This window comes from Mytilus trossulus, chromosome 13 (assembly GCF_036588685.1).
Source record: "Mytilus trossulus isolate FHL-02 chromosome 13, PNRI_Mtr1.1.1.hap1, whole genome shotgun sequence".
Classification (NCBI taxonomy): domain Eukaryota; kingdom Metazoa; phylum Mollusca; class Bivalvia; order Mytilida; family Mytilidae; genus Mytilus; species Mytilus trossulus.
The window spans coordinates 29,352,142-29,367,777 of NC_086385.1; the positions used below are offsets into that span (position 1 = coordinate 29,352,142).

Here is a 15,636-nt window from a genome sequence, read left to right on the forward strand (position 1 = left end):
GTCTTATATACACTTATCATGAGTGCGTTGTTATTAAAGCCAAATTTGACACATACAATCATACCAATTGTTGTGAAATAGTCATTAAAAAATATGAGTATGATGGTGGTAACTTTAAATTGGGATGGTCGTAACATCAAATATAGTATTTTTGATGATGGTCGTAATCGACACAAGATGGTCGTAACTTTGAAAGATGACCGTATCTCAAGTATTTAGACGAACTTTTATCAAATTATTTAAAAAGTACTGTGCACGTAACCATGTTAATAAATTCAGTTGTTATATAAAGTTTACAACAAACAATATTATTTAATTTGTTACTCTGATAATTGTATGCAGAAATTAAGTTAAAGAATTATCAAACATACATTTTTGATATATTCCAAACGACCATCAATTTGGCTTTCACTAATGATATGATATTTATCTAGGAATTTACAAAGACGTGTATCACGTATCTTATTAAAAAGCTTACCCAATGAATCAGTAATTGTAATTCCTCGATAGTTATTAAGATCGAATGCATCGTTCCCTTTTATGAATAGGGAATAAAAAACCTGTGGTCCAGGATTCATGGTATTTTCCGTAAGAAAGACTATGTATAATAGCATGGTACCAGTAGGCGTATTGAGAATTTTCTATAACCATTGGTAATAATCATATCTGAACTTCGACATTGCAATTTATAATCAGTTTGACTACCAAATGACAATATCAATACGACTTCTCAAAATCCAGGCTAAGAATAATGCGTATTTTCTTTAATTCGAGTACTGACCTGCGATTTCGCGGGTATATTCTAGTTTCGATAACGACCCCTATAACATTATTTTGATTCCTTACTTATGCTCTTCCGACTTAAAGTATCAAATTGAATTGTAGATTTTTCTTTGAAATTCCACCCAGATGGTACATAATAGTTTTTAAAAAGTTTGGCTTTTCAAAAGATGCAAAATCAAAGGAAAAAAATCAGGATACAGTTATTTCCAATTTGTTATAAACTTCTTTTCTTTTTTCGTACACATATCTAAGAATAATCATAACAAGAGCCGTGTTTCTTATTTTAAAATGAATTCTCCACTTTTGAGAAATTTGTATTGTTATTGAATTTAACCGGTTATAACTATTTGCCTCTTGGTTAATTTTAAACATTATCTTTTAAGTAACAGTGCCTGGTCATTTCATTTTGTATTGCTATTTTACGCAGTTTATAGGTATTCTTCTCTTCACCCCTTTTAGCTTTAGTATATTCATATACATTGTAATAAAAGACACGTTTAAAACTCTTGACTTGTCTTATTCGGTCCTATTTAATGAAGAGTTACGACCATCACAATTTAAGTTATGACCATCCTGAACACTTTTTTGTTTTTGTTACGACCATCATGCTCGAATTATTGAATGACTACTTTACCATAATTGGAATGTTTTTATGAATCAAATTTTGTTTCAATATCAACGCACTGACGAGTAGTATATATGAGACAAGCGGTTGAGCTCAAATAAAGCTTTTATTGCAAGAAAATCGGGAAAGAAAAATTTATCCCTAGAGTTGTCTTCCATTTTCGGATGGTAGTAACTTTTAGTTACGACAATCCGCTTACCATCAGTGATTGACGGCATTATTTGCAGGTGAAGTAAAAGTCCAGTTGTCAAATTTACAAAGTACATGAGCAAACTCAACCTATTAAAACTACTTTTTAACAGATATTGAAGCTGACGTCCAGTTTTTCGTCTATCGATGATCCATAGAATGATACAAATGTATAGTTGCTGTTAGAATCAAATTCACTCAGTAATATGATTCTTCAAATAAGTACATATTTCGAACTTTCTAAGGGTGGATAAGACTGTTTCAGAAATTTAAATTACCTCATTACCTCATGTCACCTATTAAACAAATCCTGTTTTTATGAGGAGAAACAAACCATTCATATTTTTTTTCTTCTCAAAATTAATAGATTGTAACCCATGCAATAGAAACAAGTACTTATTGTATCAATACTTTGGTCTTTGTCTAGCATTATTTGTCGTCTTACATAATCAAATAGGATCTTGTAGAAAGTATGATGCCATTGGTCCCTTAAACAAAATTAGCTTCATTTTGTCGTTGTACAAATTTCCGACTCGACTTGACAATTTAAAGAGTTTGATTTATGACTTTTTACCGATGCCAAAACAATCCGGCCCACTCAAAGCATAAACGAACGGTAGGATACCGGTGACAACTAGGTCAAGGAACAAAACAATGATATAAATCGTCTGTTATCCTTCAAGCGGCCAATTCTAATTTTGCCTTGACTTTATTTACGGTCTTAACAGCATTGCCTATAGAAATTACGATATCCAATACAATGTTAGGTTAGTGTTGTCCTTGTTGAGCAGAGAATACAATGGTAGCCTGTAGTGTTTCTCGGCATCGGGTTGAGTCATTTTTACGAAACAGTGAAATTTTCCATTTACATGGATACAAAACATATCAAACACATCTGAAAACCTAACGAACCCGACAATGATATTCATTTTCTCAGTTCAATCCAACATATACGAGTAAACAACAATACCAAACAACATACAAAAAACCACAAAGTTTAGAAAATTAAAAAATTATCGAGAAATCAGCTTGATAATACCTACAAATAACCTTCGCTTAATCGCATAATGGTGGCCTATAACTAGAAACCATAGAAATGTCGGTTAATTTCGGCTATTTTTACTGTTTTCAGATGCATTCGGCATAGCACATAGGACTTAAAATGCATTATAGTGCATGCAGTTTATGAATAACTTCCAACTTTCGGTCACAAATTATTAATAGAAGATGCTATATATGAGATTTGCCGCTGAATCAGTATTGGGATATTCATTTTAAGTTGGGTAACGTCAGTTAAGCCTGTTTTAACGTTTCTGCTGGTGGTTTATCAGTTCCCGATGATATTATCAGCTCAGTAGTCAATACTTCGGTACTGACATGATTTAACAAACTTATCTAAAATTGTCTGTTTATGAATTTTGAAACTATTAAGAAACTTAGATTTTATCTCCCTCAGGCAAAGTTGACTTTAGATGAATTTGGCTATTAATTTTGAGTATGTTTGTCATATAGCTCTTCAACGGTTTCGGTACTTATACATCCTCGGATTTCGAATGTTTGGCTTTGGGCGTTCATGTTGAAGGTAAATTCAGAAAAGCGCATCGGACGCATTGAAATTATTAAACGTGTTGTTTTCAATTTTTTACATCACTGGGTAGATACCTCTGCTATTGGACTATCAGTCCTGAGGTTATCATCAGCTCAGTAGTCAGTACTTCGGTACTGACATGATTTAACAAACTTTTCTAAAATTGTCCGTTTATAAATTTGGAAATTATAAAGAAACTTAGGTTTCAACTCCATCAGGCAAAGTTGACTTTAGAAAAAATAAGCTATCAAATTTAGGTATTTTGTCATACAGCTCTTCAACGGTATCGGTACTTATACATCCTCGGATTTCAAATGTTTGGCTTTGAGCGTTCCTGATGAAGGTAAATCCAGAAAAGCGCTTGGGAGCATTGAACTTATTAAACGTGCTGTTTTCAATTTGTTTACATCCCTGCTTGGATATCTTTGCTGTTGGACTATCAGTCCCGAGGGTATCATCAGCTCAGTAGTCAGTACTTCGGTACTGACATGATTTAACAAACTTTACTAAAATGATCTGTTTATAAATTTTGAAATGATTAAGAAACTAAGGTTTCAACTCCCTCAAACAAAGTTGACTTAAGATGAATTTGGCTTTCAATGTAAGGTGTTTTTTTCATAAAGCTCTTCAACGGTTTCGGTACTTATACATCCTTGGATTTCAAATGTTTGGCTTTTAGCATTCTTAATGAAGTTTAATCCAGAAAAACGCGTTAAAATTATTAAACGTGTAGTTTTTACTTTTGTACCACATTTGATATTTACGACAAACATTTTTCTGAAGCTGAATAATCATAAGATATTATAAGAAATTAAATTCCATGAAGTGTTTAGGTAATATGAATTTGTTAAAAGCGACCTTTTTCAACATTTGCCCCTCCACTTATATCAATCACTGTATACGTAGTAGCTGGATCACAGTCCTTGACGATTGGGTTATTGACATAACGAGAGTAACGTGACGGTACCCAAATTGCACCTATTTTGACAGTTTTTTCAACTACGTTTTTTTATGATCAAGACAAACCTTTCCATTTTGTGTTTATTTTGTAGCCGTATCCTTCTTTATTATATTGGTACATCAATTTGATTTTCAATTCATATGGAATCATAGAAAAAGTGGTCTGAACTAACCTCCAAGCCATCAATGATTCTGTAATGAGGAGTACCCAAATTGCATCCATGCTTAAATTTGAATCGTCAAAATTTGAATAACAGAGCTTTTGTTTACTTTTTTCAAATATTTTGAACAATTGGATAATTGTCCATGCTGACTCTTCCTTTTTTAAGAAATGGATACTTGAAACATGTTGTATTTGCTAATTTTAAAAAGAGTGACGTTTTGATGACGTCGCATGGCGACGTTTCAGTACATTTTGCTTTTTCAGTAAACACTTCATCTGTTGATAAATACTGTAAACGTTTTGTGTATATCTAAATATATTTACCTATGTTGAAAGACATGCATACTATCGGATCAATAAAATACAACTTGTTTAGTCTCTAGGAAATCTTGTAAGATTTTTGTAAGATTTCCACTGCTATTTTTGCTAAATAGGTGCAATTTGGGTACTCGTTGCAATTTGGGTGCCGTTACGTTAGACATAGTATAGGTCTTAGCGGGCATAAGTCAGAGAAGGCTCTTGCTTTGTGCAGTCAAAGTTAGCAAGAAGACAAAAACGGCAGATGTCTGACGTTCTAAGCACTGCTGTCAAAGAAGAATCTGTCCTTGCAAAAAAAATCTACAAATACCTTAACTGGTCCAAAACAAATTGCAATGCTGTTTACATCATCAATTGTTTTTGTTCTAGTTTGCAAAATGATGTGAATGATGTTGATATGGCAGACTTTTAGTTCGATAATGAAGTTATTGCTTATGTTTTAAATGACATTACCAACTTTGAAACACAAGTGCTTGTTCAAAATAATTCTCAGACAGCAACAAATGCACCAACTTGACACGTAGACATATTTTAAATCCGAGCTAGATTTCAGTATCCGTCTGGTTTCAAAATTAGCAGTATAAACAATTGTTCTGTTAATTATAACTTTCAACACAAGTAATTATAACGATTATCGGTTCTCGAATGAATTCGTTGAAATTGTTGTTTTTGGAAACTTCATTCTGTAAACAAAGTTTTTAAACATCTTAAACATACAGTTGCTTGCTTATTCTTCGTCGCTAACAAATGTTAAAAGTATTTTTGGTCATCTATATTATTGAGTCCTTGACATTAATTTGTGTCTCTTGTCTTTTGGTATATTCGTTTTCATTATGTGTAGCTAAATCCAATGTCGTTCTAAATTGAAACCTTAAACTAGTCACTAGTGTATTTGACAAAACATTGTGAATTATATGTAATACTTTGAAATTGATGAACTTCATTGTTGATAATTCAAAAATGGGTTGAAAACATAATCATGATAATGAGAAAAACTTACAGAGAATGTAAAACCAGTATACATGTTACATTAACTAGGTTTCAAACCTTCCCGCAAAAAGACCTTTTGTTTTTTTTCTGATTATGTTTTGTTTCTTATGTTTATGTTTTTTTTTATGTATGATATCGAACAGATTTTTTTACAAGATACTTTTCAGTTGATCCGGTGTATCTTGACCCTGTAAAGCTGATGTAAGAGTTATCTATTCATTCACTTTTTCGTAAAGAAATTGACAAATATACTTTTCAAAATTGTTCGTTAAATTCTCAGAAAATTCTGTTAACCGAGGTGATATAGATATTCCATATGAGAGTATTTTCCATTATGTTTTAGCATAATTAGCTATAGATTTAGTCATACATAAATGTCATTCCTCACCTCTTAGATATAGAGACCTTGGGTATTTAGATTCGATGGCCTTGGTACACCAAAAGGAGTTTAAGGTCGTGATCAAATACGAGGTCATGATATAAATTTCAACTTTTGTTTGTTCCTCACAAACCGTCATAAAGCATAGCACATTTTTGTTAACCAAATTGATCGTTGAGACATATCGTAACTTATAAATTTTAGTTGAAAGAGTCCGTCCTTTATACATCTAAAATAAGTTGAAAGGAAATAAAACTCACGAATCATCAAAGTATAGATCTAGATCTGGGTTTCATTTTTAGATCTTTTCTGTATGTCCTTAAAGTTGATGTGTCAAAAGAGAATTTAACCCTCTAGATTTCGCCATTTGATATAACTTCATACTGGTACATGATACAGTGAGCCATAGTATTGTTTTAAATTCGGTTTGGAGACCTTGAAATTTGTTAACCGAAAATATACTTGAGTGCCTTAATAACATTGTTTTATAAATCCGCATGCATCAACCTAATTTAAGACAAGACAGACACTTTGTAAACTGGAAGTAGCAAATAATCTTATTTCAGGCGCAAAAGTACATCAAAATTATGTATTTTTTGACTCTGTATTGATAAATATATCTTATATAACTGGAAGTGACATGTTCTCAAACAGAATCATCCTTATGTGAAGCTGAAGAACATAGTAACCATTTATTTTGGGAATCGGTACGAAAAAACTTATGACGTCCGTAGTTAATTTGGGTATACCGGACAAGCATCTGATCAATGATTTTGAAATGTAATAGTGAAAAATCTCCTGCTTTTGAATTTGTGTAGTTTGTATATTTGTATAATTTTGTGGAGGCCTTTGTAGGTAAAATGTCAGTATTTGCGATACCATTAATGAAACATTGATGGTTGATATTTGGGTCATCCCAACATCGAACAAATCTTCTTTGTGTGCTGTATTTCTGTGATGTGTGTTTTTAAAGTGTTGACTGTTGGATCCCAATCATTGACACGATAATCTATCATATCTTCATGGGTTGCTCACCTGAATTTGTCAATAAATCGGGAAAATAAGCAACTGTCATACAAGTGAGAGATTTATCTGTTTTATCGGGAAATGACCGTCTTGAATAATATAGTTATTGTTTTCACCTGTAACGTTTGATTTTGTCAGCTTTTTCTGGTCTTTTCGTATTTTACAATAAAGATAGCAGTTTGGTATTGTATCTTTCGACGTTAAACATATTCCTTACTTTAGCTAAGTTATTTATGATAATCAGTGCTATCTTGGTCTATATAGAGACTTAACCTACAAAATATACGTTTATATTGTTTTGTTAAATCCCGTAAAAAAAATTTAGATTCATCAGGAGAGTACCATTTTTGTTCACGAAATTTTTAAAGTCTTGTACTTTAAAAAAAATTGACGTTATACACTCTAACCTTTATGAAACAATGATTATCTAAAGATTCACAAGTCAGATAATACAACAGCTCAGGTTACAGATATACAGGAAAAGATGCAGCGTTAAAGTTATAGTCCGTAAGTTCTTTTTCATCGAAAACAGTAGGAAATTTTATTATATGCAGTTTCCAATTTACGGCTGAGATGGTTCAACAACATCCTTATCAACAGAACTATAAAATTATAAAAGTCCTGTTAGGAAACAGCAGTTCTGGACTTATACATCAACTGGGAGATATAGTACTTAACATGTTTTTCTCTCAATCGGTGTTTGACTTTCACACAGCGATACACTACTGTTGCCTTTATTTGCCAAATAGAAATTGAAGTTCCAAATACTACATTTTCTCTTTTGTCAAAAACGTTTGTTCTTGACCGACCCAGTTGTCAATTGTAGAGTTGAATCATAATTAGAAACATAATGACATGTTCTTGTTTCATACTATATGTGGTCTTCTAGAAAGACTTCAATACGACAAACGTACGAGTGAGATTTGCAAAGATTTTAACGTCTTCGGAATATATGAACAATGGTGTAACATGTGTTACATGTTGATAAGATGTCAACCAGATGGATAAAAATGAAATAATGAATGACACAACACTGCAATCAACGGTATATTCATTTTAACCTGAAACAAATGCCACTTTACAATGACCAGAAACGCTTTTACTTTCCTATAAAGTGCATTTTATTAATTAATTAGGTCTTTCCACTTTTCTGTGGAAAGACCTATTGTTTTTCTTCTGATTATTTTTTTTTTTTTTTTTTTTTTCTTCTGCCTAATTTTGTTCTTGCGATAAACATTTGTTTCGCAATATGTCGCTTAGATATTTTGTATATGATATCGAACAGTTTATACGCTTTTGAAATTTACCCTGCGTAAACAAATACTTTTCTTTGTAGGAGTTATCTCCCCAAACACTGTTTTCCTTGTTAGCGCATCTCCTTCGCAACCGTAAAAGATTATGACAAATTTATTTTACAAAATTGCTCGTTATATCCTTCGCATGATTTGTCCTGTTTTGACCGAAGCGATATGACCGCTCCATATGAGAGTTATTTCCCCTTATGCATCTGATATAAGTGATATGAAATTCTATCTTATAAACCATAAGTGATAGAGACCTAGGATCTTTTGATTTGAGGTCCTTGGTCCCAAAAAATGAAAATTAGGTCAAGGTCAAAGGTCAAGGTCATATTTTAATATTTGAATTTGGCTTATTTTCACTTATATCCAAAGACTGTATAAGATATCAACAAATTATTTTTACTTAATTGTTAGTTGCGTCATGTCGTAAGATTTAAATTTTGATTGCAAGCGTACGTTGAATGTAAAAGGGAGTTTTCTCCCCTCTTGTATTAAAAAATACGCGTTTGGTGATATAACTCATTAACTAAATATAATTAAGACCTATGGTCTTTTGATTTGAGGTCCTTGGTTTATGACCTTGAAATTGATCTCAAGGTCATAGCTTAATTTGACGTTCTAGATTTTGACCTTTGCTTTTATTCTATATGTATACATGATAAAGATATTCAACTTTTAGAAAAAGGTATCAAACCATTTAACCTTGAAAAAACACAACCGGAAGTGACCTTTTGTAAACCGGAAGTAGCTATTTTTTGTACTTTATTAATATAAAAGTATATAGAACCAGATATTTTTGGAATCGGTTTCAAGTAAATATTTATATATAATCGGAAGTAACATTTTTCAAACCGGAAGTAACAAATTATCTCCCTTATTTAAAAAAAAAATGTATGGAAACATTACATTTTTGGAATCAGCTTACTAGGAGCTATCATTTGACAATTAAAATGACATTTTAAACTTAGTTTCACAACTTTTCATATCAAAATATCAATATGTTTTGATGGAAAGACCTTCAATTGTTCTCTGAACAATTGGTTTTTATTTTTTTATTTTTTTCTTCCGCCTAATTTTGTTCTTGCGATAAACATTTGTTTCGCAATATGTCGCTTAGATATTTTGTATATGATATCGAACAGTTTATTCGCTTTTGAAATTTACCCTGCCTAAACAAATACTTTTCTTTGTAGGAGTTATCTCCCCAAACACTGTTTTCCTTGTTAGCGCATCTCCTTCGCAACCGTAAAAGATTAGGACAAATTTATTTTACAAATTTGCTCGTTATATCCTTCGCATGATTTGTCCTATTCTGACCGAAGCGATATGACCGCTCCATATGAGAGTTATTTCCCCTTATGCATCTGATATAAGTGATATGAATTTCTATCTTATAAACCATAAGTGATAGAGACCTAGGATCTTTTGATTTGAGGTCCTTGGTTCCAAAAAATGAAAATTAGGTCAAGGTCAAAGGTCAAGGTCATATTCTAATATTTGAATTTTGCTTATTTTAACTTATATCCAAAGACTGTATAAGATATCAACAAATTATTTTTACTAGATTGTTAGTTGCGACATGTCGTAAGATGTAAATTTTTATTGCAAGCATACGTTGAATGTAAAAGGGAGTTTTCTCCCCTCTTGTATTTAAAAATACGCGTTTGGTGATTTAACTCATTAACTAAATATAATTAAGACCTATGGTCTTTTGATTTGAGGTCCTTGGTTTATGACCTTGAAATTGATCTCAAGGTCATAGCTTAATTTGACGTTCTAGATTTTGACCTTTGCTTTTATTCTATATGTATACATGATAAAGATATACAACTTTTAGAAAAAGGTATCAAACCATTTAACCTTGAAAAAACACAACCGGAAGTGACCTTTTGTAAACCGGAAGTAGCTATTTTTTGTACTTTATTAATATAAAAGTTTCACAACTTTTCATATCAAAATACATTGTTTTGATGGAAAGACCTTCAATTGTTCTTTGAACAATTGGTTTTTAATTATAATTGCGTTTCTTTAAGATTATGTAAAAAAAGATTTCTGTCAAGTTTATTTTTATTTACCTGTGCACTTTATTGTGGACGCTCGTTTCCCAATAAGTGTTATATTTCATTTCGAAATAAAGGTTGATTTCAAAGTGACGCGCGATTACTGTTAGCCAATCAAAATAGCATATTATAATAAAACAAACATGTAATGTAAATATGATAAAACGAGAAGTAACATAGCACTTAATACTTTAAAATCGTATGGTATCATAAGACATTGAAATTAATAGGAGAAACCCATTATTTCAAATTGTATTGTTCACTGATACAAATGATACTATTACTGAAAGTAAAACGTATCACATTATGTTTCACATAAGACACAAACAATGTAGCCAGAACAACACAAGCTTCTTGACTTGAGGCAAACTGTTGCCAACGACGGGATTCTTCTACTTTTTAAACTTGGTAATTTATCTTGTGAGATTTAAAGAAAACATACTTTTATAACATTCTTTGGAATACTATCAATCATTATAACTATCATCAAGAAACATCGATATCGTTCAGTGAGAAAATGTCATTCGACCTATATTTTCTTATAGTACGGCGGCTTCTTGAAAAATTGTGCCCATCCTGCTATAAACACGAATCTTGGTACAAAGCTTCCTCTAGTATTACTCTTTGATTTCAGATAGGGTAACAATCTGAAGAAATTAACCACTTCCGGAAACATCCAATATGGCGGACAATATATCAATCAGCCCTATATCGATGGCTGTAATGCAAAAGGGTGTTATATTCATACATGTACTACTCTCATTATATTCGACACAACCCTTTGTTCTGTGCTACTTTTTGATATATTTAATAGATTATATGACTTTAAAAACCCTACTTCCGGTAAAATTCAATATGGCGGACATGGTACTGAAATAGGCTTTTTTTTTAGAGGGTAATTGAAATGTATCTTAATGTTTTGCTACAATCATTATATTGTGCAAGAACTATTCGTTGGTGCTTCTCGTGGATACATTATTTAGAACAGTTGTCTTTAAAAACCCTATATTTTTTTTTGTGCCGGTCATTTAACTTTTGGCTTTAAGTTATCCTCAAACCACTTATTTTAAATGTGTTGATAAAAACTTAACAGTTATCAATATGCAGTAAATGTGAGAGATGAGTACTCAATATGAATCCTCGATGAAAAGTTTTTGATGGATAGATTTAAAAAAAATTAAGTCACTGAAGTACTAAAATGTCTTTAAAATTACTTACATATGGCCACACATGCATAATTCTTCACAATCACCACCACAAGCACATACAGCAGTGCATCCGATTTTCCACATTTACTACTACTGTGGCATCCTTTTTTACATCCATAATGTGCGAGCTTCTGACATGATTTTCAGGCCTCATAAAGAGTTACCAAAAGGGTTCCCATTGATCATCTTTGTCCCTTCGCTATACATAAGCGTCTGGACAAGTTAGCATAGGACACAATTCTTAGCGTGTTTCCAATACACAACCGCCTTGGTATATTCCACATTTGCATGTTGATAACGATTGGTTCATTGTTCAGCGTGCTAAAGTCTTCGTTATTCAAGTCTGTTTCTCTAATGCTCTAAGCGGTTTACATAGTTTAGAATATAAATTTCAATTATGAAGTATTCTGATTCATCTGGCAGGGTTCCGACATCTGATCTTGACATTATGTTGTATGGTTCATCGGTCAACTTTAAGCGCATGTCTCTGCTATTTTAAGTACAGAGTGATTTTAATTGTATATAAACTCATCATATAATCGAATTAAAATATAGTTCTTTAAATAAAGTTCGCTTTATTTCATACTTGTATGATTGACATATAGCGAAATCGGAAAACTATTTTAATAAGATTCACCATTGAAACCGTAATTCATATGTTTATATCCAAGACGCGCGTTTTGTCTGTAATGCAAGCGTCACACATTGGCATAAAGACTGACGTGCACCAGACGAGGAGAAAATTGAATTCCGTCCTTATACGTTAGATGCACGCAAAAAGAACACTAAGCAACCGTTAGACCCGCATTGCATACTTTTGAAGTACGTAGAAATGCAAAGATAAACGCTCGATGAACGCTTCAACTCCAGGAAATTTCTATGCAGCAGTACAATTGTTACCTAGCTCTAGCGTTTATCAAGCATAAACCTGCTGACTCGGTCTAGTCCTTTCCAGTATGTTAAAAGTGCTATATACTGAAGCGGGTGTTTAAGGCATTTGAATTGGTTCTAATGCTACCTAGTTCAGGCACTAAGGATGACAAAGGGACGACTATGGTCAATAGGAACCCTTTTGAAAATCTCTGTATGAGGCCTCATCATCTTATCAGGAGCTTGTACATTTAGGATGTAAGACAAGATGCAGCAGTCGTTGTAAATTTGGAAAATCGGGTCTCCCGTACACTGCTTTATGTGCTTGTGGTGGTGATTGTGAATACAAATTTGTTACGGACATATATAAGTTATTTTAAAGACATTTTAGTACTTCAGTGACATATGTTTTTTAATCAATCTATCGAACACTCTTTGAGGTTACAGATTTAGTAGTCATCTCTAAAATTTACGGCATATTGTTTACCGGCAGTGTTAACATTTTATTAAAACATTATAGAGAATACGTGGTTTGAGGATAACTTAAAGCCAAAAGATTAATGATTGGGACAAAAAGCACTTGTTTTACATTAAATAAGGTGACTATTACAACTAAACACTAAAAATTGTGTCCATGAGAAGCACCAAAGAAAGATTCCTGTACAATATAAGGATAGTAACAATACTTGAATTTTACCGGAAGTGGTGCATTTTGTCAGATTGTCTCCATATCTTAAATAAAAGAGTTACAGTTGAGGCAGATCTATGCCAAATTTCATGCTTGTAGCAGGATGAGCATAATTAATTTGAAATATGCTTGTAGCCGCTGCAGTATATAGAAATTTGTATGTTTAGATCGAAATAAAAGTATGATTTTATTATTCAAGTATACTATTTGTTTATAAAAACTTAGTCACTTTACCTCTCTGTCTTTTTCATTTGGATTACATCCGTTTTTGAGTAAAACTTCGAAAACGTCTGAAGAATTTCCTGCAAATTTAGCAGCTATGAGTAATGCTGTCCTTCCCTGAAAAGACAAAAATACTCCAAATTAAAGAACGATTAAAAGGGAAACACTCATTATTGACATCACCTTTGTTTCTTAGCGTGATATAGTGAGCATGCAAAGCTATCATTATGGACAGATTTAATGAAGATTTTGTATTCCCCTTATCAGCGATGCAAAATGAAAGGACTCGTTCAACCTTTTGTTTGCAGATATTAATCCCACTTTTTTTTACTCTCCCTCTGGTATCTTTCGTCCCTCTTTTTTAACAACAACAATGAAAAGAACAACATAAATTTCATTCGATATGAAGAAAAGACTTAAAGTAAATCACCACCATTATAATCAAAACAAAGAATATTCCTAGAGTGAAACAATTGTGAAAATTTGAAAAGAAAACACTGGCACATAATGTTGAATGAAGATCAAAATATTCCCACTTTAAGGATGTTTGTTCTCCCTGAGGAGCCAACAATTTCTAGATTTACACTTTTTTCTTAACAAGATTTTTGGGTTTATATGACTCTAAAATAATAATTGATTAAGAAAAATTCATATGGTTGTGCATTTTTTTTTTGCTACAGTCCTTTGAAAATACACAATTTTGATGATTTTACCATTTTTCATCAATTTTTAACCGTTTTGGGGCTATAAAAATGAAAACAAATCTTTTGTTCATACTTTCGATATAGATGAAGGGGGCCAATCTGAATAAATAAATTAAACTTAAAAAAAACTGTAGGTAGTTGTAAATATAAGAAAGTTTTATCATGATTTGAAGCTTTGTCGGGTCAAATTTACCATGCTGACATTTTCATAGTTTTGTGATTTTTATCCTTTTTTAGGAACAAATTGCATATATCAGTATTATTTCAACTCTTTGTTATAAATGATTGCAAATATAAATATCTAAGAAATTTAAACAGAAGTGATTTGGGATGTACATGTTTCTGGCAAAATCATTTCTTGTACTCCTCACCCATTTTCTTAAAATTTTGGCTGAAAAGACTGACAGAATTTGCAATAAACTTTGAAAAAATTGTGACACAAAAATTATTTATTGTAAATACACAATTTTTTCACAGATTTAAGTTTGATTATGACATTTTTAAAATTTATTGATATTTTCCAATTGTATCTTATGTTTTGGAAATAATTCCAGAACGAGATTTGAACGAGACTGAATGTCAGAAGAATACATATTAAATATAGTGACCAGAAACATGATTCAACTGGTGTCGTGCCCCAGTTCGTTTTATCATTATAACTTTGCTGTAAGGCTATGGTACCCGGTAATGATAATTCTTGGTAATATTGACATCACCCGATAACAAGGTAAAATAAAATCATGATAGTATTGCCTTTTTAGAAATACGTGCGTCTGACGTGAATATAATATTGCATTACTGGTACAGCCCGTAACAGAGAAGTGATCGAATTCGCGTTTCTTTACCGTCAGAATAAGTTACGTTATCGACAAACTTATTTCAGAAGTGACATAATTAAATTTTCTTCATCGACAAAATATTTCATGTCAAACGTGTAAGTTTTCATTGTTTAAGTCGAAGTTTTTTTAACACAGTAAAACTTTTTTTATAACCAACCTCTGTCATTGTCATTTTCATTTTAACGGCAAAGGATCAAATACGGGATTTCCGAAATTTGTTACGAGAAAATCATTATTCAATCGAACATAATATGTATATGTTCATGGCAAATATTATGAAATACAAAGGAGTTGAAATGATCAAATACTTTCTAACTGATGGAAACAAAAATATATAATCTAGAATGTGTGTTCTGTCATAAACAATGGCTTCGTCGTGCGAATCGACGAGATCATGTTACATGTAACTGATCTCAAATGTATCTAATGTTACATGTAACTGATCTCAAATGTATCTAATGTTACATGTAACTGATCTCAAATGTATCTAATGTTACATGTAACTGAATTTATAGCTGTAGAAACAGTTGGTGCGACCTCGATAAAATCTTTATCAATTTAATATAAACGATAAATAATGACTACAATAATAATGAATTTATTGGAGTCACATCCATTGTTTTTACTGTAAACCCGAACTCGTCGGTTTGTGCAATGAACACACTTTTAAAGTTTGAGATTGTTGGTTTATTCTTTACACCTTCGAGGTATTACAATTATTTC

The 15,636-nt window shown here is 31.9% G+C and overlaps 1 protein-coding gene across 1 annotated transcript in view; it reads right to left on the reverse strand.

Moving 5' to 3' along the window:
* The window catches only part of LOC134694226 (ankyrin repeat domain-containing protein 54-like), a 49,521-nt gene extending 34,436 nt beyond the window's left edge, over window positions 1–15,085 (reverse strand). The window contains exons 1-2 of the mRNA XM_063555225.1: window positions 15,071–15,085; window positions 13,383–13,487 (exon numbers count right to left, since the gene is read on the reverse strand). Coding sequence (XP_063411295.1) covers window positions 13,383–13,487; window positions 15,071–15,085 — 120 coding nt within the window. The remainder of the gene's footprint in view (window positions 1–13,382; window positions 13,488–15,070) is intronic.
* Window positions 15,086–15,636: the final 551 nt, after the last annotated feature.